The following is a 24223-nucleotide window of genomic DNA, read 5'->3' on the forward strand; positions in this document are numbered from 1 at the left end:
GGAGAAAAGAATGCATAGACAGATTTTGGCAAATGATGAGCTAAGGCCATGCCTTCCTACTATTGCAATGAGGCATCAATGGGAACATTCCTGTCAGGGCTAACAGCACCTTCAGAGGAGGAATTTTCCTTGCAACCAGAGCTAGGAGGAAAGAGTTAAATTCCCTCTCTCCCGGCCTGCTGGGATCCTGAAAATCATCAGACCTCCACCCCAACTGATGGGTATATGCAAGTCAAATACACATTTAACACAAATAGACAGTCAAACTTCCACTTAATAAGCCAAGATATGAATGGACCTTGTGTCCCCATACACAGCCTCTTTGCTCTTCTCTTCATGTGAGATGGCAAACAAACTCTGAAAGCTGGTTTTATAACTGATTCCAAATAAGTCAGGATACGAAGTCATCTGCAAACAATGGTTTCATATGAGGCTTGGTCTGATGCCAGTAACTAGACTTCTGGTTCAGACAACACAGAAAACTATAGCTAACCAAAGACTTCCTGACACAAAGGTAAAGTAGCTGCACGTGGGGGAACAGACAGATGATTGTCTGAACTCTGCCCTAAAAAGCCGTATTCATGGTATCCAAATAGTTTACTGAAAAAACTATACAGGCATGACTCTGCCTGTAGGGAGTAATTCAACCTACAATGCATAATGAAATCGTAGGATGACTGGAAAAGAAAAAAGGCAAGCCAAATGTCTCCTAATAAAATGACATGTCTGCAATAGTCATCACATGGTTTGTTACCGTTTAGAATAACTGAAATAACTACATTAGAGTTCAGAAACACAAACTTGTGATACATAGTGCCTTGCAAAAGTAATCAGACCCCTGACCAATGTTCTCATATTACTGACTTACAACTGGTACACTGTAATTTCATTCTGTATATTTTGTTTTGAAACGCTGGAACTCAAAATCAATTATTGTATGGCGACATTGGTTTTATGTTGGGAAATGTTTGTAAGAAACATAAAAAACTGAAACATGTTGCTTGTATTAAGTATTCAACCCCTGTGCTGTGGAAGCTCCCAGTTTACACAGATGAAAGAAACTGCCCTATCAAGGACACCATTACCTTACTATTGGCCTCCACCTGTGAACCATTACAGTTGCTGTCACACTGTCAGGATAAAAACCCCACTGTTGAAGGATCATTGGTCAGGCTGCAGATCTGAAGACCAAAGAGCATTCTACGGAGGTGAGACATAATGTAATACAAATGCATAGATTAGGGAAAGGGTACATAATAATATCCAAGTGAGCACAGTTGGATCGATAATCAAGAAGTGGAAGCTGCATCACACCACCCAGGCACTGCTAAGAAAAGGCCGTCCCTCAAAACTCTGCACTTGAACAAGGAGACTTGTGAGAGAAGCCACAGAGAGGCCAACCATCACTTTGAAGGAGCTACAGCGTTCAGTGGCTGGGAGTGGAGTAATGGTGCACCAGTCAACCATATCAAGATCTCTGCATAAGACTGGCCTGTAGGGGAGAGTGGCAACAAAGAAGTCATTACTCAAAAAGTACCATCTGAAAGCATGTTTGGAGTTTGCCAGAAAGCATGAGAGTGCCCCAGCTGCAATGCAGGAAAAGGTTTTGTGGTCAGATGAGACCAAGATAGAGCTTTTTGGCCAAAACTCAAAAGTGTTATGTGTGGTGCAAACCTAACTCTGCCCATGCTTCAAGACACACCATCCTTACACTGAAGTATGATGGTGGCAGCATCATGCTGTGGGGATGCTTCTCATCAGCAGGGACTGGGCATCTTGTTAAAATTGAAGGGATGGAGCAAAATACAGGGAAATAACTGCACAAGAACCTGCTTCAGTTCACTAAAAAACTGAAACATGGGAGGAAATTTACTTTTCAACAGGACAATGATCCCAAGCACAAAGGTAAAAGCAACACTGGAGTGGCTCAAGAGCAAAAAGGTGAATGTCAAAGTCCTGATCTCCATCCCATTGAGAATCTGTGGCACTCTTTGAAAATTGCAGTCCACAAGCTATATCCAACCAACCTGAATAAGCTGGAGCGAATCTGCCAAGAAGAATGGGCCAAAATCCCTCCAACACCGTGTGCAAAGCTGGTACATACCTACCCCAAAAGACTTATCAAGTTGCTTTTGCAGCGAAAGGTGGCTCTACCAAATATTAATGTGTGGGGGTTGAATACCTATGCAAGCAACATGTTTCAGGTTCTTTTGTTTCTTGCAAACATTTCCCAACATAAAACCAATGTCACCTTGCAATAATTGATTTTGAGTTTCAGTGTTTCAAAATAAAATATCATACAGAACAAAATTACAAAGTACCATTTGTAATTCATAATTCAGTAATATGAGAGCACTGGTCAGGGGTCTGATTACTTTTGCAAGGCACTGTATTTAGAAACACCTTGTAAAATGGAAATCCACTTTGTTTCCAAGTCTATCCAGATGCACAGATGCTGACATATTTTAATTTTTTTTGTCTGTGGCTGTTTTATTTTTAAAACGTTTGAATTACTTGCTTTTAACTGTTCTACTGAAAATTTTAATGTCTTTTGTAAATGGCTGAGGTTTTTTACAATCAAGCAGTGTATACATTTTTTTAAAAAAGTCCTGGTGCAAAGATTTCTTCCAATAATTATCTGTTTCTTTGAGAGTGCAAGCAGAACAGTTGTTGTTTTAACAAAGTAGAAATTGCATATGTGTCCATATTTTGGGGTGGTGGTGGTTGAGCAGTGGCTCAACTATTCTGGACTATCTTGATTAGTCTGCACATCCTTCACTTTTTTTAGACTGAGGGTTCCTTTTCAACTCAGCTAGAAATTCTGCCAACTTTTTAGGCAGCTCAGCAAAACATGAATTTGTCTTAAAAGTTTAATTTATAATTTTTTTAAAAAAAGAAACTGCTTTATTATGTAATAAAACATATAAAAGTACTATGGGTTTTTTTCACAATACTGTTTGCAGTACCCACCAGCTAGGAATCATTAAGGTGCTCTCTACCACTCTGTTTTTGGCACATGAACAGAAAATTTAAAACTATAAACTCTGAACTAGGTGGCAATCCTCAACAGTTGCCAAATTCTGCCTAAAAGAGCATTAGTGAGATCTGTACAATAAATTAGAAAGCTGGCTTAGCCAGGCAGGATCAACTTAAAAACATTTATATGCTACCTTTCCATAGGTAAGATGAAATCCCCAATAAAATCAGAAAAACTTGTTTAGAAACAACAGAGCAGGTGCCATATACAATTGCTCATCAGTCAACCTTTTTATGAATAGGACAAGTTTTACCTGCCCCCTCCATATGAAATGCCATAAGGGAAGGGTAGCCCTGGACCCTACAGGGAGGTCATTCTGTAGCAGAGTATTTCATGGTCTTTGGCTTTAGAGGCAGTGCCCCCCTTAGAGGAAGGATGGCAGGGTTAATTCCCAGGAAAAAAACCTGGGAATAGGTAAAGGTCCCGGCAGAGAGTGCTACAATACTCTGACATCTCCTTACAGCGATGGAACTCTGTGCCTGGGGCATGGCCTTCTCTGTCTTTTATCATTCTGTTCACCTAAAATAGAAGATAAGAAAAGGCAAAAGAAAAGCTTAAAATAGCAGCAACATGTTTTTTGAACATTTTAATCTTGATGTAGATGCATTACTAAAATGCAAACAAATTCCTTTCAGAACTTTTTACACCAGTTCTGAAGTCGCCCAGTAGAAGAATCATGCTAGGAACCCTTCCTCCCACACTTCAAAGAGTCCTCTTGCACAACACCCCCTGCACCTGGTACATTGCATCCCCTCAGAACAGATAGCCATGCCTACAAATAGATATTAAAGTTTTAAGCATCCTCTTTAAAACACACGCGCACCCCCCCCAACCATATACCTATTTAGCTCAAAATTGACAGATTTCATTCACTTACAAAGGACAACTATGCCCACAAATTCTATACATTTCTGTCAAAATGATATCCTCATTAGGCCATATAAAGCAATGAATTTTCCAAGACGAGATGGGTCTACTCTGATTAGGCCTAAGTTGAATACAACCCATTGGTTTTTTTAATCCCAAGCATATGCCATAGGCAGTCCAGCAAAAAGTCAAATAAGAATATGTTAGTTTAATATGTGAATGGTGCAAAATCATCTAGAAGTTAGTTTAGAAGCAAGAAAGAGTAAAATGGACCATTGGTCTCACCTGAAGGGTGATTTTCATAGGAGAATGCCATCATGCTGGATTATAGCTCGTCCTATCGTCCGAAGGCAAGAATGTTTCTGAAGTCAAGACTAGGGCGTCAGGCCCCTCCCACTCTCCAGTTCATTCGCAGCGAGTCCAAAGAGATATATCTAAACCTGCAGGAAAAAAGGCCAACGGGCCTAGCAGCAAGAACATAACATAATAGTAACATTCATAATATCTGACTCTAACCTAGCGAAAACAGTAATAGAAGTCTTGACTTCACTAGAGAATTAAAATTTAATATAATATAATATAATGACAAACTGTAATATATAAACCATCCCAAAAATTATGTAGTTATCCTCCAACTGGGAGGGTCATGATGGCATTCTCCTATGAAAATCACCCTTCAGGTGAGACCAATGGTCCATTTTCCATAGGAGGAATGCCACCATGCTGGATGTACCAAAGCAGCCCATAACCAGGAGGGACCACCCACATACTAGTCGTCATTAAGAACCTGTTGCAAAACTCGTCTGCCAAATGAGGCATCGGCAGAGGCATAACGATCTATTTTATAATGCCTTATGAACGAGTGTGGAGTAGACCAAACAGCAACTCTACAAATATCGGCAACAGGAGCGTTAGTAGCAAAAGCAGCCGAAGTGGCTGCTGATCTAGTGGAATGAGCTGTTATACTAGGCGGAACTGGAATCTTAAGGGACTCATAGGCTAAGGTAATACATGCACGCAACCAGCGGGATAAGGTGGAATTAGCTACTTTATGCCCCATAGACCTTGGATGAAAGGATACAAACAAAGACTCAGTCTGTCATATATCCTGGGTCCTGGACAGGTAGGTCTTGAGAGCCCTCCGAACATCCAACGAATGCCAAGCCTTCTCGAGAGGATGAGTAGGATTCGGACAAAATGAAGGTAGAACAATGTCCTGGTTGCAATGGAAAACTGAATTGACCTTGGGACGGAAGGAAGGATCAGTTTTCAGCACAACAGAATCCTTGTGAAAGACACAGAGGTGGCGAGCAGAAGACAATGCGCCCAGTTCCGAGACTCTTCTCGCCGATGTAATCGCATCAGGAACAGGACCTTGAAAGACAACAGACGTAAAGGCACAGTCCTGAGTGGCTCAAATGGAGGACGTCGTAAGGCCTGTAGAACCTTTGACAAACTCCATGATGGAAAATGGTGAGCTACAGCCGGCGAGCGTAGAGCAGTGCCTCTAAGGAAGCGTTTGATAAACGGATGTGAGGCAATAGGGGCGTCAGTGGAAGATACTGAAAGAATGGACGACAGGGTGGACGCATGTCGACGTAATGTGTTGGGTCTAAGTCCCAACATGAGGCCCCTATGAAGATATTGCAGCACTTGTTGTACTGTAGCCTTGGAAGGATCGATGTGTTGGGACTGACACCACCTGGAGAACGCTACCCAAGTATGCTGATATATACGAGTGGTGGATGGTCGTCTCGAGGCCAATATAATGTCAATAACAGCGTCTGACAGGCCGGCCGATCTCAAATGTCCCTGTTCAAATGCCACGCTGTTAGGTTGAGCCACTTGGGGTCCTGATGCCATACTGGGCCTTGTGATAAGAGATCTGGCCTGACTGGGAGTGGCCAGGGATCCGTCACCGACAGTGCCAGGAGATCCGAGAACCACGGTCAACGGGGCCAATATGGTGCTATCAGAACCAGCTGTGCCCTCTCGCGACGTACCTTCCGCAAGGTTTTGGCTAATAGTGGTATTGGAGGGAAGGCGTATAATAGTCCCTCCGGCCACGGCAATGACAGAGCATCCACCGCTTCCGCTGTCGTGTCCAGGTATCGAGCGAAGTACCTGGGTAGCTGGCGATTGCGACTGGAAGCAAAGAGGTCGACTGAGAAGGGGCCGAATCGACGCTGGAGAAGATGGAACACAGTCGGATGAAGTTTCCATTCTCCCGGAAAGACTTGTTGTCTGCTGAGCCAGTCTGCTGTGAAATTCCAAATTCCTCTGAGATGTTCTGCTTTGAGGGATTGCAGATGTTGTTCTGCCCAGTCGAATATAACAGAAGCTAGGCTCTGTAGAGATCTGGACCTGGTGCCTCCCTGTCTGTTTAAATGAGATTTGGCACACGTGTTGTCCGTTCGAATGAGGACATGGTCCAAGTGGAAGAGAGACTGAAAATGAAGCAGAGCTAAGTGGACAGCCTTTAGTTCCAGCCAGTTGATGTTTTGAGTTTGTTCTGCTGTGTCCCAAACTCCCTGAACGAACTGGGAGTTGCAGTGGGCTCCCCAACCCAGGAGACTGGCATCGGTGGTAATGACAGTCCGGTGGGGTTCTCTGAACGGAGTGCCTTGGGTGAGATGTTGTACCCTTGTCCACCAGCGGAAAGACAAGCGCAGTGTGGGACTCAGGGGGATTGCTCGATGGTTTGAGTTGGCAATGTCGTGTTGGAATGGCAACAGGGCCCACTGTAGCTGGCGCGTATGTGCCCGAGCCCATGGCACAATATGGATGGTGGATACCAACATTCCGAGAGCCCTGGCTAGAAGCATGACATCTGCAGAAGATTTGTGCATCAGAGACCTTGCGATGTCTGTGATAGCAGTGATGCGATCTGGGGACAGGGATACAGTTGCTTGCAGTGTGTCTAACATTGCCCCTAGATGCTGCAGTCGTTGGGTTGGTTGTAGATGGCTTTTGTCAAAGTTGACTAGCCAGCCATGGGCCTGTAAGATATGGAGCGTGAGTGTTAGATGACGATGAGTAAGCTCCCTAGACCTTGCGCGTATTAGAAGATCGTCCAGATAGGGGTAGATATGGACCCCTTGGAGCCTGAGGTAAGCCACTAGGGTAAGTAGCACCTTGGTAAATACTCTCGGGGCAGACGAGAGTCCGAACGGCATTGCTCGATATTGGAAGTGCTGGGAGCCAAAGGCAAAACGAAGGAATTTCCTGTGGGCTATGCAAATAGGGATATGGAGATACGCTTCCTTTAGGTCGATAGAGACAAGGAAGTCACCTTCTTGCAGGCTGTCTGTAATGGAGTGGAGGGATTCCATTTTGAACCTGCGATACTTTACGAAACGGTTAATGAACTTGAGGTTCAAAACCGCCCTCCATGAGAGATCGCGTTTCGGCACAGCAAATAGGAGGGAGTACACCCCTTCTGACCTCTCTGCATTGGGGACTGGCTCTATCGCCTCTATGTCCAAAAGGTGCTGTATCGCAGTCTGCATGATGCAGCGCCTGTCTAGTGCCCTGGGACAAGGGGAGGGATGAAAATTGTTTGGAAGTATTGCCCAAAACTCAACTGCATATCCATAACAAAAGAGGTCTCTGATCCATGGGACCTGAGTCAGAGGTAGCCAAAGTTCGGCAAATAGAATCAATCTGCCCCCAACTGGTATTGCCTTAGTATTATCTGCGTTGACGAGACCCTCCCCTGTATGACGTTGAGTAGCCTCTGCGGCCCTGATACTGACCTCTACTGGGGAAACGTCTATTCCAGCCTCCTCTGGTGGAACGGAAGTCAAATGCTGGGAAGTCGCGGCCTCGTCCCCTGGGCCGGGTTCCCCGAAAGGGCTGAGATGTGCGATATGAAGCGAAACGTCTAAAGGGTCTGCGCTCGACGTTTTTGACGGTGGCCAAGACAGGCTTTCGAGTGTCCTTAGGGTCAACAAGCACTGCCCTTAATGCCTCTTCCCCGAAAAGTAATGAGCCTGCATAAGGTGCTCGTGAAAGATTAACTCTGGCAGTAGAGTCAGCCTGCCAGTGACGAAGCCAGAGGGTCCGTCTGGCAACGATCTGAGCCGCCAGGGCGCGTGCTGCTAGTTGATTCGCGTCCAAGGTGGCGTCGGCCACGAAAGCAGCTGTTTTACGCAGTTTTAGTAGCGATCTGCGCAGGGAGGCAGGATCTGGATTGTGGTCCTCGATGAGGTCGTCTAACCACATCATCGCTGCCCTGGTGAAAATAGAGGCAGATGTGGATGCACGCATGGAAAAGGCGATGGCCTCATGGGTCTTGCGTAAAGCAAAGTCCAGTCTCCGTTCAGTGGCATCCTTTAGATGAGAGTCCCCTTCCCTCGGCAAGAGGGACCTGGAAACTAAACTGGAAATAGGCTCGTCGATGTTAGGGACAGCCAGTCTGGTAGAAAAGTCCGGGGCCAAAGGATAAAGTCTGTCCGCAATGTTATTAAATCGGCGTGCCTGTAAGGGGTGGGACCATTCGTCCTTGGCCAGTTTAGCGATGGGGTCTGGGACAGGGAGGAAGTTTTCAGCTGGCGTAGGGGATTTCGAGACCCTGGCCCGTTTTAAAGCGGGAGTGGAAGCTGCAGTTGGAGTGGATTGGAGACCAAGGGCGTTCAAGACTCTGCACGCCAGGGGCTGGTAATCTGAAGAGTCGAAGAGGCGATAGGAGGTTTCTGGCTCTGGTTCCGAATGGTCACTCCACTCGTCCCCTTGGTCTTGCAGCGCGAATGCGGACTCTGCATCAAAAGAGGCGTCATCAACGAACCTGCCCCTGGTAACGTCAAATGGGTCTGGAGAACCTGATGGGTTTGTCTCACTGTGTACACTTTGAACCCCGCTGTGTTGAGGGATAGCAGGAGGTTGTGAAGATGATTGACTCTGAGTAAAAAAGGACAGCATGCCCTGAAGTTGTGTAATGAACTCGTGGGAAAGCTATAGTCCCGGAGATGTAGATGGTTGCTCTTGAATAGGCGGAACTGTAGACGGCCCCACAGGTAGTGAAGAAGAGCAAGCTCTGGGTTGGCTGGACGTTGACTGTACAGGAAAACCAGGAAAGTCCTCCTCATCAGAGGAAGCCGCAGGAGATTGAAAAGAGAGTAGTTAACTGTGCATGATTTGAGTCCTCTGGCACTGGAACAGAGACATAGCGGGGCCGCTTGATTGTGCTGTGGCTAAGATGTTTGGTTTTGGCAACCGCTTTAGAGTGCTTATGTTTGACCGCCTTATGAGGTTTAGGCTTGGTCATCTGGTTTGTCACAGGCTGTTGTTTCGGCTTAGTTGCCTGGGTTGTCTCTGGCTGTTCTGCCATCATATAGATATTAAGGGTAGCTGTACACGGCACACGACTGGGGCAGAATGCACAGACCCGGGCAGGCGCAGTACACGGCACACGACTGGGGCAGAATGCACTGGCAGATGGCAAAGTACACTGCCACGATGGGGCAGAATGTACGCTATGAACAGTCTTAGAACATGCACAGTACACGGCACACGACTGGGGCAGAATGCACTGGCTAATGGTAGGTACACTGTCACGATGGGACAGAATGTACACTTGAAGGAAAAGGTGATATTGCGCAACTTGCACAGTATAGTCCAAATAGCTTTGTATATTTTCAATAGTCTTGCGCACTCACAGGTGGCCTGGTGCACTGCTATGGCAGTATTAGTAAATTTGATGAAAAGTTACATGTGCACAGTAGTTGCAGTGATTGTAGAAAACCGCAGTAACCCAGTGGTTGCCAGGGTCAGCCTCAGAGATGGGGTTGGTAAAGGAACCTATGTAAAGGTAAGAATCCTATCTGCAGCACATAAACAGGGAGCAGATCACACAGAGGGAGCTGACAAGAACCTGGGCTCTGCAAACCCCAGCCCGTGAGGGAAAAAATCCCCTTTGTAATACTAGTGGGTTCTCAAAAGGAATGGGAAAAAACGGCCACTAAAATAGCGCCCGTAAAAAGAGCGGGAAAATTCGAACAAAAATGGCGGATACTTTGCCCTGCAACAACCGTTGTATGTAGGAAAGGGACCTAAAGGAAAATTTTTAACTGTAAAAATGGAACCGCCCACGGTAGAAATACAGCCGCGGGACTAATAAGGTAATCGCGGCTGAAAAAAATAGCCTGGAAAAAGACTTCGTGAAGGAGGCAGGACAGCTAGTGGACTTCCCGAAGCCGAAGAGAATCGGCCAACAGGCAAGCCGCAGCCGCGGGCTGAAGGCTGACTCCGCGAGGAACCAAGCGCCGCGGATGATTGAGAGAGACAAGGCAGCCCAAACACGAGAAGCCGCTAAAAAGCGGAAGGCAAAGAGCCGCAGACACCAGCTCCTGACGGGCGAATGAAGCGCCGCCCGTAAAAATGAATGACGAAGGGAGCCGCAGCCGCAGGCTCCCGATCGTCAAGGCACAAGGGGAAATGGCAAAAAAGGACCGGAGAAATAAAGTACGAAAGAAAGCCGCAGCTGCAGGCTCCTAATCGTCGGGCACAAAAGGAGGATCGGTAGAACAAGAAAAGGGGGGGCGGAGGCTGCCGCCGCAGCTCCTGGCCCCGCTGAGGAAAGAGACCGCAGCCGCAGTCTCTGTAGTTTGGGAGTAAAAAACACACCCCCGGGAAAACGAGAAATTGACAAGGAAATTGACACACAACACACAAACCGTGGTAAGGGATGAGACAAAGGGAAGGAACGAGACGAAACAACGTACACAAAACTCCACCCTTTATCACACAAAGAAAAAACTTATCTAGTCACTAGCTAAAGATCTTGCAGGGACGAAAGGCAAGAATGAACTGGAGAGTGGGAGGGGCCTGACGCCCTAGTCTTGACTTCAGAAACATTCTTGCCTTCGGACGATAGGACGAGCTATAATCCAGCATGATGGCATTCCTCCTATGGAAAACAGAGCATCCCAGCTCACCTTCACAAGCATGTCAGCCACATGCATATTTCTGGAATCCTCCGCAAACACAGAAGTGAGAGCCTCTACATACCAGGATCCACGTTTAGTGTTTCTCATAGCAGCTGTTCCTGTAAATAAAGAAATAAATGTCAATCCTAAGTAGAAAAGAGACAAGTGCAAGATAGCCCCCCAATGGCAGCTCAGTTCAACCTCTGAGCAGTTCATAAACAACCTAACAGAAAACCCTTTATGTTGTTATCCCAGATACCTCTCAGACAGGCATATCCACAGATCATATCAGAGCAAGTGGGAAGGCGCAGTTTGGGATTTTCTTTCTTGTTGGCATCACTTTCTTCACAACCTGGGGAGTCAGCACGCACATTCCCATCTACTTGGTCCACTCCACGGTCTGTCTCATCTAATAAAGAGGAAACAAAAACACAGAAAATTCACTCACCTCTGTCAACCACCTTTTCTAATGGTAAACATCTAATTTATTATTCAGTCAGTAGTCATTACTATTGGGTATCATCCACACATTACCTGAATGCTCCACTCTATGGGCAACAATGGCAAAATTTGCTCAGAATAGCCTTATTAGCCACTTATCTACCTTGTAGTAATTAAATGACCAAGAGCATTGGCACCACTCACTTCCCTGGTACATAAAGTCTGGGTATTCATGTCAAAAGCAGCTCTGACTTAAGAATCACAATTTCTGCTTCACTTCTCCCTCATCCCTGGGCAAATTATCTACTGATGGAGAGATAACTCCTCTGTTTACAACCACTACCACCCCGTGTATATATACCAGCCAAATGAAAATGCTTTGTGCACTTAAAGATGTGAAGGCCTGGAAAAAAACTGGGGAAAATATTTTTTGGGGGGGAGATGTTTTCCCCAAATTTTTCTATTTCCCCCCCATAGACCTGATGTAGAGGACTCTAGCCCAGGAAAGTTTACGCCACTATAAATTTGCTAATCTTTAAGGTGCTACAGACTGTTCATTGCTTTTACATCTTGCAAGAGAAAATAGGAAAGAGCAACAGGTATGGAATAGCCCTCCCCTCAGGAAGGGGTTACACTAATATTATTAATACTAAGCATGTTTAAGCAAGAATAAAAATCCCAGGAGACGTAAATTTGGGAACAAAATATGAAGAAAAACAGATGATTTAAACATTTTAAATTCTGGAAACGTTGTACCAGCTGCTTCCTCCCTATAATCACTATACACTTCAAACTGTACAAAGTACCCAAAAGACCTTGCAGCAATGTGTGTATAAGATTTAGAGGTGCTGTGTTAAAATAAATGGAAAAATGTAGGATAGCGCATTCAATTACTTTCAAGAAAGGTATTAAACTTGCATAAAACTGCCTGGTTTCATAGAGCAGAATCCTCTAGGACTGCACTATAAACATCAAACATCCGCCAACAAATAAAATCAGATACATGAAACAGTTTTAAGGAAGACTGACATCAGATATTTTTGCTCTGGAGCAGCATCAGCAGCATATCTAGTAGGATCTGTACGTGTGCAGTTTTGAGATTTCTAGTATCAAAAATCAGAAAGGCTCACATCAATATCAATTAGCAAACCCATGGCAAAAAGGGAAGATCTGACTCAGGACTATTTCAAATGAAACACTCATGCCTGTGTATAACTAATGTATTAATAAAATGACATTTGATCAAGTAACACCTGCAAAGCATTTTCACAATTTGTTCCACCAGTAGTGAACATGCAAAATTGGATTAAATTGCCAAACGGTAAATTCTGACTTGTAACAAGTTGAGCTCTGCCAAAAACTTGCTTCAAGATCAGAAACTCTGCTTTGTTTTGGAGACTTCAAATTATCCCAGCTAGAAAGGCACATCTCAATGCATGGATGGGACAATGGTGTTTGGAGAAGAGGTATAAATTTGTTAGGCAATGGGGAATGTTTTGGGACATACCAGCTTGTGTAAAAGGGGCAGGTTCCGCTTCAACCAGGATGATACCAATTTGATTGTACTTAAAATCAAAAATATGTCAAGGCAGCTTTTAAATTGATTGTGGAGGGAAAGCTGGCAGAGCTGAGGAACATCCAGTTCAGAATAATCATCTCCCAAGAATCAGTATGGAAATGTTTGACTATCTTAAAGGGGGAGGGGTACAACTAGGCACTGAAAGTGCAGGGGCATATGATAGCAATCCAAAGAGGCCAAAGCACTGTAGGGTAAAATACACATGCCAAAGACATTTAGAGACACCAAGTGCAGATGTTTATATGCCAAAGCTAGAAGCCTCCAAGCCAAGATGGGTAAGCTGGAGTGCTTGGTCTTATAGGAGAGCATAGACATAGCAAGCATAATGGAAAATTGGTGAAATGAAGAGAACCAGGGGAAACCAGTTATCTCTGGATATTAACTCTATAGGAAGGACAGGGAAAGGTGTACTGGAGGGGTGTCACTCCGTATGTGAAGGAGTCCAACAAGGTAGAAATCCCAGGAGGAGATGATTCATCCACAAAATTGCTGTGGGTGGTGCTACCAGCCCTCAAGAGTAATTTAGTACTGGAGATGTACTATCGCCCCCCCCAAAATGCCCAAGGTGATCTTGAGGTAGAGAATGAAATCAAGGAGGCATCCAAACAAAAAAATACTGTAGTAATGGGTGACTTCAATTACCCTCACATAGCCTGGGTACATGCATGTTCCAGTCATGACAAAGACAAAATTTCTAGATATGCTAAATGTCTGTGTCTTAGAACAGCCTTGGAACTGATCAGAGGGGCAGTGACCCGACTTAATCTTAAATGGTGCAGAGAACCTGGTGAGAGATGTAAATGTTGTTGGACCAACTGGGAACACTGACTACAATCCCATCAATTTGAACATATATGGAAGTGGGTGACTGACAAGGAAGTCCAGAACAGTCGCATTTAACTTCAAAAGAGGATGCTTCCCCAAAAAGGGAGGAATGGTAAAAAGGAAGTTGAAAAGTAAAGGTCAAACCTCTCCAGAATGCTTGGGGAATGTTCAAAATCACAATAAGAAGTTCAGCTAGAATGTACGCTGAAGATCTGGAAAGTTACCACCAGGGCCAAGAGGATGCCAGAGTGGTTAACATGCAGAATTAAGGATGCTGTGAGAGGCTTTCTTCAGTTTCCTACCTGCAAACATCCAATACTCAAGAGAGAATGGATGTCTTGTCCAAACGAGGAGAACAAAAATGGATTAAAAGGAAAACTTTGGTAAAAAATCCAAACAAACAATAAGGCATGAAAAAAATAAGCTGAAGAATTTGAGAAGCACATTGAAACCAGCAACAAAAAAATTCTTTAAATATATTAGAAGCAGGAAATCAGCTAGGCAGGTGGTTAGAGCTTTGGATGACCATGGAGTCAAGGGTGTGCTAGGGGATGAAAAGGATATTGCAGAGAAGCTAAATGAATTCTTTCCATTTGCCTTCATTGCGGAAGAGGTAAGGGCAGATCCATGGGCCTGAACTAACATTCTCAGGAAGGGGGTCTGAGAAACTGAAGAAAATAGCAGTGACAAGAGAATGCTTTAGGCTTTACTGAAAGTTAAAAACACTGGGTCTGGATGGCATCCATGTTAGGGATCACTAGGAACAGCCCAAGATAATAATGTCATTATACAAATCTATAGTGAGACAACACTTGGAATACTGTATACAGTCTAGTCACTTCACCTGAAAAACTATATTTGTAGAGGTAAAAAAGATTCAGAAAAGGGCAACCAAAATGATCAGGAGAAAAGGTTATATAAGATTATGCACAGTGTAGAGAAGGCCGATTGGGAGAGGGTTTTTTCCTCTCATTATCCTAGAACCCAGAACCATCCAATTAAGCTGAATGTTGGAAGTTCCAGGAGACAAAAGTACTTCACATAGCACACAGTTAAACTGTGGAACTCACACCAAATGCAGTGATGGCTACTAACACGGATGGTATTAAAATAGGATTAGACAAATTCATGGAATATAAAGCTACCAATGGCCACAAGCCACAATGCCTATGTTCTACTTCCACAGTTGGAGGCAGTGTGTCTTCAATACCAGCTGCTGGGAATCACAAGTGGGGAAGAGTGCTGTTGTGTACAGATTCTTCCTGCAGGCTTCCCACAGGCATCTAGTTGAGCACTGTGAGAATTGGATGTTGGACTAGATGGGCCTTTGGTCTGATCCAGCAGGGCTTTTATGTTCTTAAGATTTAATAAGCACAGGATACTGAGCTTTCCAAAGCAAATACACAACACTACCATTTCTTGTAACAAAATCTTTGTTTTTTTCACTGCCCAGATAAGACTGGAAAGAAAGACGCAAGACAAGGAGGGTTAATGAAAATGGTTTCTCTCTTTCACTAGTTCTTTTATCAACTGCACTGTTCGCATCTTCAAACTATTCCCTCTTAAAAAGCTGGGTTTGGGCTATAGTCCATGTATGCACTCCAAGCATGCTCTCCAAAGGGTCTTCAGGACAGAATATTGGTTTTATAGGGTATACAGGAATAAAGATAAATCTAGGCATGCATCAAGCACATAGAAGAGGTTGAAAAAGCTCTCTATTTCGTTTAGTACATTCAGTCAAGCTTATCGAGTTTCAACATAAAGCTGAAATGGTGGCTAAAGAGAACGTAAGAAATTCCTGCAGAGAACCTAATACAGATCATCCTTAGCTGGAAATGTGACTGCCAACTTGGAAAGCCTAAATCCCATTGATAGATGTCACAGTCTCATTGAATACACCCCTTCTGGGTCTCTTCTTACATAACTTGAGCATCTAAAGTTGAGAAGAGTAGTGTTTTAAAGACAGAGGGAGCACCAAGTTCAAACTGACCATTTTCTTTCTACCTTTCTCTCAAGGAACATGAAAACAGCTAGTCCCAGAGGCGCTTATGGTGGTATTTGGTGGTGTGGGAAAGAAATGGCAGGGAAGGCAAGGTAAGGAAGGGAAAGCACAAGCTTGGAACAGGGCAGAAAAGAAGAGGTACATGTACATGCTTGTTTTATTGTATCTAAGAACTTGTACCTTAGTTTATATCCTCCATTTTCCTTGTTTTCACATTTTTGGGGGGATTGTAAGAAACTCTTTTTTAAAGTAATCTGTAAGCAGCTCTGGGTGCCTTTTTTGGCTGAAGAGTGGAGTAAACATTCTTTAGATAAAGTTCTGTGCTTGAATTTGTATTTGGGAATTGATGTTACATTTCCTGTAGGCTTACATTCCAGCATGACCTCAAATGGCTGAGGGAAGTAAACCGTCTTGTGAATCTCTCATCATCTCCCATCCCAGTTATGGACTCTTAAAACAGTCTAAATTGGCAGATAGGCTGGGAAGTTTATGCCCCTTTTGTGTTTCCCAGTACTTTTCTTCAACAATTCATTTCACTGGTCTTAAGTTTCTTCCACGAAGGATTCTGTCATTGAAGATTGTGAGGTTAAGCTTTTAATGCCTACATTTTCTACACCTTGCACAGATCTCTAAATGCATCTGGAGACCCTGTTCTCCACTTGAGAAGAGAAAAGCTCAGAAAGGACAACTTTTCCCAGTGGAATTTCTCTGCAAAGGAAATTCACAGTGCTTCTGTTTTATATGTGATGGGTTTTATGGAAGATGGGTTACTGGGCCTCAGATTGCCGTTTTATTCATTTTCCCTGAATCCAGCAAAGGTAAGAAATTTCACAGTCAAGACCAAAGAGAAAAAAAGAGCAGCTGTGTTAAGTTGCAGGATGCAGATAAAATCTCCATGCTGAGCCATGATTAGTGTGGCTAACTGCCCCACTCCACACATGCAAGTTATGGGAATTACAAAGCTCCCCTTTTCCACGGTACTGCAGGGTCTGCGATCCGCTGACCACACGCCATGCAGAGTGAGAAGCACTTACAGAGAGAGGTAGTGGCAACAGCAAGGCAGGGAGGTGAATGTGGGTTCCGCTTATACCTGAGAGAAGCAAAGAGGAGAGTTGAGCACAAGCTGTGTTGAAGGGGGAATGTTCGTGAAACACAGGTAAAAACCGCCCACCCTATCCTCCTTGGGTCACTTACCTCCCCGGCATGCTTGAATGAAGAACATTTTGGGTTTATTCTGAAGCCTAGGGCAGTTTGCATTATCAAAGAGTCTGAAAATCTCTTGCAACTGTGAAGAAATAAGGTAAGCACTTGTTGGAGTAAACTGTTCAACCAGTTTTTATCTGCTGTTTTATGCTTTTTAATTTTGTTACTATTTTGTTATTTGTTGTTCTTTAAGCCAGCTTGAGAACATTTATATTGAAGGGTGGCATAGATATTTTTTTAAAAAATAGGCAAGCATGCACAATATTCTCATCTTACCAATATCCACTCTGCCCTAGTCTTCCTATACATTTTCTTTAATTGCTTCCCATCTTCCCAAAATAATCTGTTTCAAGCCAGAGCCTATTATATCTTTATTTGCCAATAGCTGGTTGCCAATTTTGTCATCATTACATGACCATACCCCTATAAAAAAGAAGGAATCCACAAAGCCAAGTTACCTGAAGCAGCTTGCCATCCGCTCCATAGACCCCACCCTCTATTCCATGTGAAAGAAGTGATACTATGCAGGAATCTACATCTCTGTGAGCTGGAAGCTTTGAAAAGTTTTCCAACTTTTCCTGCATTTCCTGAGAAAAGAGATAACCAGAATCAGCAGTCCCTCAAAATGCACCTATCAGTGAACTGAAAAAGCACAATTAATAGAGTAAAGCCATGTACCAATAACCAGCTCCAAAGAGATGGAGGGCTTATGAATAATCAAATTTCATTAAGCATGGGCCCATTTTCCAAAGAATTTTGAGATTTTATTTTGTTTAATCCAGGTACTTAAGAGACAGTGATTTCTAACATTCTCTGCCACTCCTTAAGATCATTACTGAGAATTAGTGTTATTGTTTTCTATGCCATAATCACACGGAACACTAAACCATGGTGTTGTTTTTTTAATCTTTGTACAGAGTGGCCCAGTTCACATGTAATGCTAAACTATGGTTTAGTGCTATGTAAATAACTCTGAGTAAAGTGTAAGGCTTTTACTCTGTTCCGTCCCTAACGCTAAGCTCCAGTGCCATGGTTTAGTGTTCCGTGTTACTATGGCATAGAAAACAATAACACTAAAGAGTGGCAGAGAATGTTAGAACTCAATAATACTAATTCTCAATAATGATCTTAAGGAAATTAAATTATGTTATCCAAACAATGATAAAGATTAAAGTTCCACATGGAAATGTAATAATATATATAAAATGCTTGCTCCAGTATACCTTTTTCACATTAGAAATGATGTGATCTCACTTAGAAATGGTTATCCAATTTGTTGCAAGTAGCCAATTCTAGAAAATGAATTCAAGGACACTTGTATGATGCAGACTTTGTCACACTTCTTCCATTCTCAGGGCTCACCTGTGCAGTCTGATCATGCTGTACAATCACCTCGTACCCAAGATGTCTGAAGAGCATATCTAGGGCAGTGTGGTCCACATTTCCACCAGAACGGAACTCCAGATCTGTCTCACTGCTGAAATGCACATTACTAAGTATAAGTGCCAAGCCCCGTGGGCGTGACTTCAACCTGTACGCCTGTGAAACACAAATAACCTCATGGATCCAGTTTCCTGATATATTCTGTCAAACAGTAAAATCTCAACATACTTCAAAAATCTTAACAGTCAAAATCCCAGTGCAACCAGGTACATCTACACAAGTGAGCACAAACAGGAGGTTGTAGACACTTTACGTTTATAGCAGAAAAACACTGTAGTAAAAGCATATTATAGGCTAAAGGCAGGAAAAATTCAAGGCACATAAGGTTTCACGCTAATTCTTAAACAAGTTCATACCTGTTTTCATCCATGTACAATATTTAGAAATTTAATGCTGGTTTTAAAGGGATTTTATTCTGTTGCCTAAGGAATTAGAAACAATTTCCCAGCCTGGTAGAAGTAAAAGTGAGAAGAGAATGCCTGACAGAGAATGTAAAGGCAGGATATTTAAACCAAACAGCTGCAAAGCAGCTCATGCTATAACACTTAAAGAGCTGGACTCAGAATCAATAGAAGTCCTTAAGTGCATATGTTATCATAATAAGCCCCTACAGAGAATATGATTTGGAAAGAAAATAAAGATATCTAAAAGAGAAGCATATAAAAATAGACTGGTTAAACCACCTGCCTCCACTGTTTAATCTCTGGCTGCTGAAGCTTTTACAACTGTATGTGAAAGAAAAAACATGCCATCCCTTTCACACAGCCCATTTGTGAAGTTGTCTTTCTGCAGATTACCAATAAAAGCATTGTTTGTTTAGGAAAGAAAGAAACTCTCAGATTCCACCCACCAGGATACTCACCAAGTGCTCATGAGTGTGATAGAATTCTGGGGTACATGGCTTCACCTGAGGATAGTGGGGACCATCTCCATCATCCAAGGAATGCTCCATTGGTGTTGCTGAAGAGACAGATCAATAACCAATATGCAGCTGGCTCAGCAGCAAAGGAACTTCTGTGCAGCTATAAACTTGGCATTTACAATTATTTAGAATACCAGATTAACAATTTAATTTACCAAAACATTCATTTAAGAGCTGGAGGAGTAAGCCCACAATGGGCTTCCCAGTTGCAGTTAAGAACTCAAAGTGATTTCAAATCAAATGCATTTTTTATGTATGACTTTTTAAAAGCATTACTTTTTGTGATATTTAGCATGTATAAATTGATTAATAAATTGATTATGCAGAATCTCAGGGCCAAATGAGATTATATAATCTGCGTGAGTGCAATTAACATGATTTTTTTGTTTTGTAGATAGCATTTACAGGGAAGATGCAACAGCCTCAGGACCATGGGGATGGAGTGGGGAAGTTGTTTCTCCCTGCCATGGTGCTAACAAAAATAGTCTCTCTGAGGCTACTGTTTTGCATTTCAAGGGAAGCCCCATTGGCATCAATGGGAGGTTCCCTTGAAGTGGAAATAGCAGCTTCAAAGAGATATCTGTCAGGACTATATCAAGGAAGCTATCAGTAAAATATGAACAGACTCTAAACTACATGTCTAAAAAACTCCATCACAAACATTTCTTGAAAATCGGATTTATTTATTTATTTATTACATTTATATCCCACCTTTCCTCCCAAAAGGAGCCCAGGGCAGCAAACAAGAACACTATATGGTCTCTACTTAAAAGGCTTGTTGAAAAAGGAAGTCTTCAGTAGGCACAAAAAGGTAACAGAGATGGCGCCTGTCTAATATTTAAGGGGAGGGATTCCAAAGTGTTGGTGCCACAACACTAAAGGTCTTCTTTGTATGTTGTGCACAACAGACCTCCTAATAAGATGGTATCTGCAGGAGGCCATGGGTTCTTGCCTTCATGCAAGAATAGGGGTGGGGAATCTATCATTCTCGAAATGTTCTTGGATGACAACACCCATCACCATGACCACTGGCCATTCTGCCTGGGGTTGATGGGAGCTGGAGTCCAGCAACATCTGGAGAGCCAAAGGTTCCTCATGTCTGACTCAGAAGACATCAACAGCTTGCTCAAATCTAAGCACTTGCCCTGTGCCAGTTGCTAAATATGACTAACGTTAGCTAATTATAGTTTTGTGATTGTTTCTGTGTTACAGCCATTGTTAATAGTCAACAGGCCTACTTTGGAACAAGTCTGTGTCCTTTTAGCGGGCACGGATATTTTTATAACTAGACAAATGGCAAACTTTGCTTTTGCAGCTGGAAAAATTAGAGCCAAGTTTCAAAAGAATGTAGGGTCCTGAATAGTGGTTGTTAGTGTACAAATGTTTCATTTGGTTGGTCTCCACCTCTTCATACCTGTTTTAGTATCCTTGATTGTACAGGACTGTATGAATATTGGTTTTTAGTCTAAAATTTTAATCCTTTTAATCCCTAACCCTTTCATATTTACTACTACTACTACTACTATTTACTATTAATATTTGTATTCTATTTTGTTATTTGTATTTGTGTATCATTGCGTCGGCCTTTGGTCATGAGCAATAAAGTATTACCTACCTACCTACCTTGTTAATAGTCATGGATGACAAAATCATCTACTGAATAATTTATTTAGTTGCTAGTTAATAATAAAACAGTTTGCAATTGAAAAGATCCGCAGGATGCAACTGAATCCAGGGGATCTGGCCATAAAATTTTGAAACAAAACCTAGATTAGGTTTTATACCATAGTTTTGGGCTTTGTTGTAGTTGTTTGGTTGGGTGTTAATGACTTTGGGGGGGTGCTTTTTCGGTTTCTGTTTTATTTGTTTTGGGCTATTAAAAAATAAATGTAACATTAGAGTGGGAATCTCTCATTATGAATGAAATTGCAGGTAAACTTCCATTAAAAGTTTGTAGACTACTTGGGGCCAGATAATATTTTTTCATAACTTGGGTCTGAACAATAGGCCACAAGTTGCCAATCCCCAATTCTGAGTCTGGTTTATTAAATTTCTTTTGTTCAAAATGTATTTTAACATGTTAGACTAAAACCTTCCTTCAGCCTCAAATAGGACAGTTCAGCTATTTCCTCTTTGGGTTACACAAACTTTCACTGCAGATGTCACATAGGAGCTTGCTGACAATTTTTGTTATTTAAGAGAAAGTAAAAGTGCCTTTAAAATCATGTATATTATTGGTAGCCAATAACCATAATCTTCTGTCTTGTGTAATATTTGCTTATGCGAGCATGCACATGGGGGAGGTGGGAACAACTTGCATGAGCAAAAATATGAGACAAATATAAGAGGATATACTTATATCCTTTCATATCACTATTCTGGCACCACATATTTAGAATAAGAAAGCTAGAGTGGAAAACCACAAGTGCATCAATTCTTAAAACATACAAAATCAAAAGTGCATTTCAAGCAAAACTAGCACTATCGGTGGACACATTCTGGCAATTTTCAAAGCTATCCTACAGTTCATCCATTTATTTACATTTAAGTAAGTAAGTCCTTAGGAGGGAGGAATATAGAAATATTCTAAATAAATAAGGCAGCACCACCATGTGCCTACCAGAGTAAAAGCAAGTGGATAATTTACTTGGGGTTACAAAACCTCATATATCAGCCTCTTATTTTGTCAGTCATAGATTTCAAATATTGCCCTTTGGGGCTAAGCATTTTCAGGTTTGCTCTTGCCTAACAAATTAGCAGCTTCTTTTTAAAACCAACAGCAAAATCAGAAAATCACCATGCATTTTCCAACCCACATGTCAGAAAAAAACAGGTTTTTCTTTTGCACATTAATTCTGTGTCAGATTGGATACATTTCTGGTAAGTTATAAGAGGAAGTTTTTAGCCATTGCAATTGAAATAGTCAAATTTCACAATAAGCTTACCAAGATGCCAACGTGGCCTTTTTTGGGAGATCCCAGATTCTGTTACAGGAAATGACAGACTTCCCTCATAGTCAAGATTCAGCTGAAAGAAGCCGCATGGCATTAAGAAACAAACAACCAAGAATATTTCCACACAGTTTTAAGCAGTATTAAGCTTAATAGAACAGAACCAAAGAGATCTAAGGGAAAGGAATCAATTCCTATCTATAGGATCACACACACACACACACACACACACACACACACACACATCAATTCCTATCTATAGGATCACACACACACACACACACACACACACACATCAATTCCTATCTATAGGATCACACACACACACACACACACACACACACATCAATTCCTATCTATAGGATCACACACACACACACACACACACACACACATCAATTCCTATCTATAGGATCACACACACACACACACACACACACACACACACACACACACACACACACACACACACACACACACACACACACACACACACACACACACACACACACACACACACACACACACACACACACACACACACACACACACACACACACACACACACACACACACACACACACACACACACACACACACACACACACACACACACACACACACACACACACACACACACACACACACACACACACACACACACACACACACACACACACACACACACACACACACACACACACACACACACACACACACACACACACACACACACACACACACACACACACACACACACACACACACCAATCATCCTATGTAGTCTTTATCAAAAGCACAGAGACGGGAGGATGCACGTGGGTGGGTACCTATTTAAGTTAGGATCCAATATAATTTTTGCTTGTGGTATTCATTTCCAGCCAGGTGTGTGTGTATGCAGATGTAAGTACATTTACACGTACCCCACCAGTAGATAATCATATAAAATACCACAGGGATCCTGTGACATCCAACAGCACAACAAAAACAGAACTGAAGGTGGGGGTATGCAGGTGCAGGGGGGGGGACACTACACACACACACAGGGCCTAGGTCAGTTCTTAAGAGGTTTCCACTGATGTTAATTTTATGGGGCAGACTGCATGGGGCTGGGAAAATTCTCATTCTAGACACTGGGTTCACTAGGAGCAGGTTTAGCACTGCTAGGTTTTTATGCTGTGTTTCATATTTTGGTGTTATGGTTTTTATTATTATTTTAATAATTGTTATTGTAATCTACCTAGAAAACTTAGCAAGTAGTCAGCATATACATGCTGTTAATAAATAATATTTCAGTTATACAGGGCAAAATAAAGCACTATACTTCAGGATAAATGTTGCAATGGGGACAAAATCTACAAACTATCCCAGCATTACTTCCACTGTCTAACTGCCATTGGCAGGGGAATCCAGAGAAAGCAATATAGCTCTGTGTGTGGATTGCACTGCACCTGCCTCGCACAAATCACTAAAATACATAATCCCACCCTTCACTCATACACAAAAACTTCCCAACAGGCATTTTGCAATAAATATAAGCCAATATTACACAATACTCAGATGCACTGGTAATTTGACTGAAGTTTACAGATCACATGAATTCTAGCTCTGTAAAGCTTGCTAAATGAAATTTTCCAGGTACAAGCTCCATCCCCTTCAAGAAACAGCACCACCAGACCCAACTCCGGGCAGCAGAACACCACCAGACCCAACTTCAGAACTCCTCATTTCAAAATTGAAGCTTAGCTTATTTTTTCCAGTTGGCACTGATGAAACCTTGCTGGTTTCCTCCTCCCTCCACATGTGTAAGTGAGCATGCATGCGTTCAGTTTTTCTCCTGTTTTTACTGTTTTCACTAAATTTTGCTTTAAAATTGTATTTTGCTGCTCCAACTGAAAGGAACAGATTTTGCTATTCTCTTTTCTACAAAACTGCTCAATGGGATGGGCTTGGGGGTGCAAACTGAGAAAAAATATATGGAAACACTGCTAATCTTCAAAGTAAAATGATGTGAATTAATTGCAAAG

At 42.5% G+C, this 24223-nt stretch overlaps 2 protein-coding genes across 7 annotated transcripts in view; both read right to left on the reverse strand.

Moving 5' to 3' along the window:
* Positions 1 to 2303: 2303 nt before the first annotated feature.
* Positions 2304 to 24223, reverse strand: part of CASP2 (caspase 2) — a 32879-nt gene continuing 10959 nt past the window's right edge. For 3 of the 6 annotated variants that reach the window (XM_061637767.1, XM_061637769.1, XM_061637766.1), the window contains 8 exons: positions 22191 to 22272; positions 19186 to 19283; positions 18243 to 18419; positions 17339 to 17467; positions 16872 to 16962; positions 11090 to 11239; positions 10840 to 10949; positions 2304 to 3556 (listed from right to left, as the gene is read on the reverse strand). In XM_061637767.1, the coding sequence (XP_061493751.1) occupies positions 3422 to 3556; positions 10840 to 10949; positions 11090 to 11239; positions 16872 to 16962; positions 17339 to 17467; positions 18243 to 18419; positions 19186 to 19283; positions 22191 to 22272 (972 nt within the window). In that variant the 3' untranslated portion in view covers positions 2304 to 3421. Of the gene's footprint in view, positions 3557 to 4189; positions 4369 to 10839; positions 10950 to 11089; positions 11240 to 16711; positions 16768 to 16871; positions 16963 to 17338; positions 17468 to 18242; positions 18420 to 19185; positions 19284 to 22190; positions 22273 to 24223 lie in introns of those variants that run through there. The other 3 variants (XR_009764173.1, XR_009764179.1, XM_061637770.1) reach the window with 3 other exon arrangements.
* On the reverse strand, positions 6835 to 8824 carry LOC133389877 (uncharacterized). Its single transcript, XM_061637771.1, has 2 exons — positions 7660 to 8824; positions 6835 to 6903 (listed from the first exon to the last, which is right to left on the reverse strand). Exons 1-2 carry the CDS (start codon positions 8822 to 8824, stop codon positions 6878 to 6880), a joined length of 1191 nt encoding a protein of 396 aa, XP_061493755.1. The 3' UTR covers positions 6835 to 6877.

Source organism: Rhineura floridana, chromosome 1, assembly GCF_030035675.1.
Source record: "Rhineura floridana isolate rRhiFlo1 chromosome 1, rRhiFlo1.hap2, whole genome shotgun sequence".
Lineage (NCBI taxonomy): Eukaryota > Metazoa > Chordata > Lepidosauria > Squamata > Rhineuridae > Rhineura > Rhineura floridana.

Coding starts and splice junctions, on each gene's coding strand:
- LOC133389877 (XM_061637771.1), bottom strand. CDS start 8,824: ATGCTGTCCTTTTTTACTCAGAGTCAATCATCTTCACAACCTCCTGCT. Junction 6,904..7,659: donor TAGACGTTTCCCCAGTAGAG/GTCAGTATCAGG, acceptor CATATCTTACAG/GCCCATGGCTGGCTAGTCAA.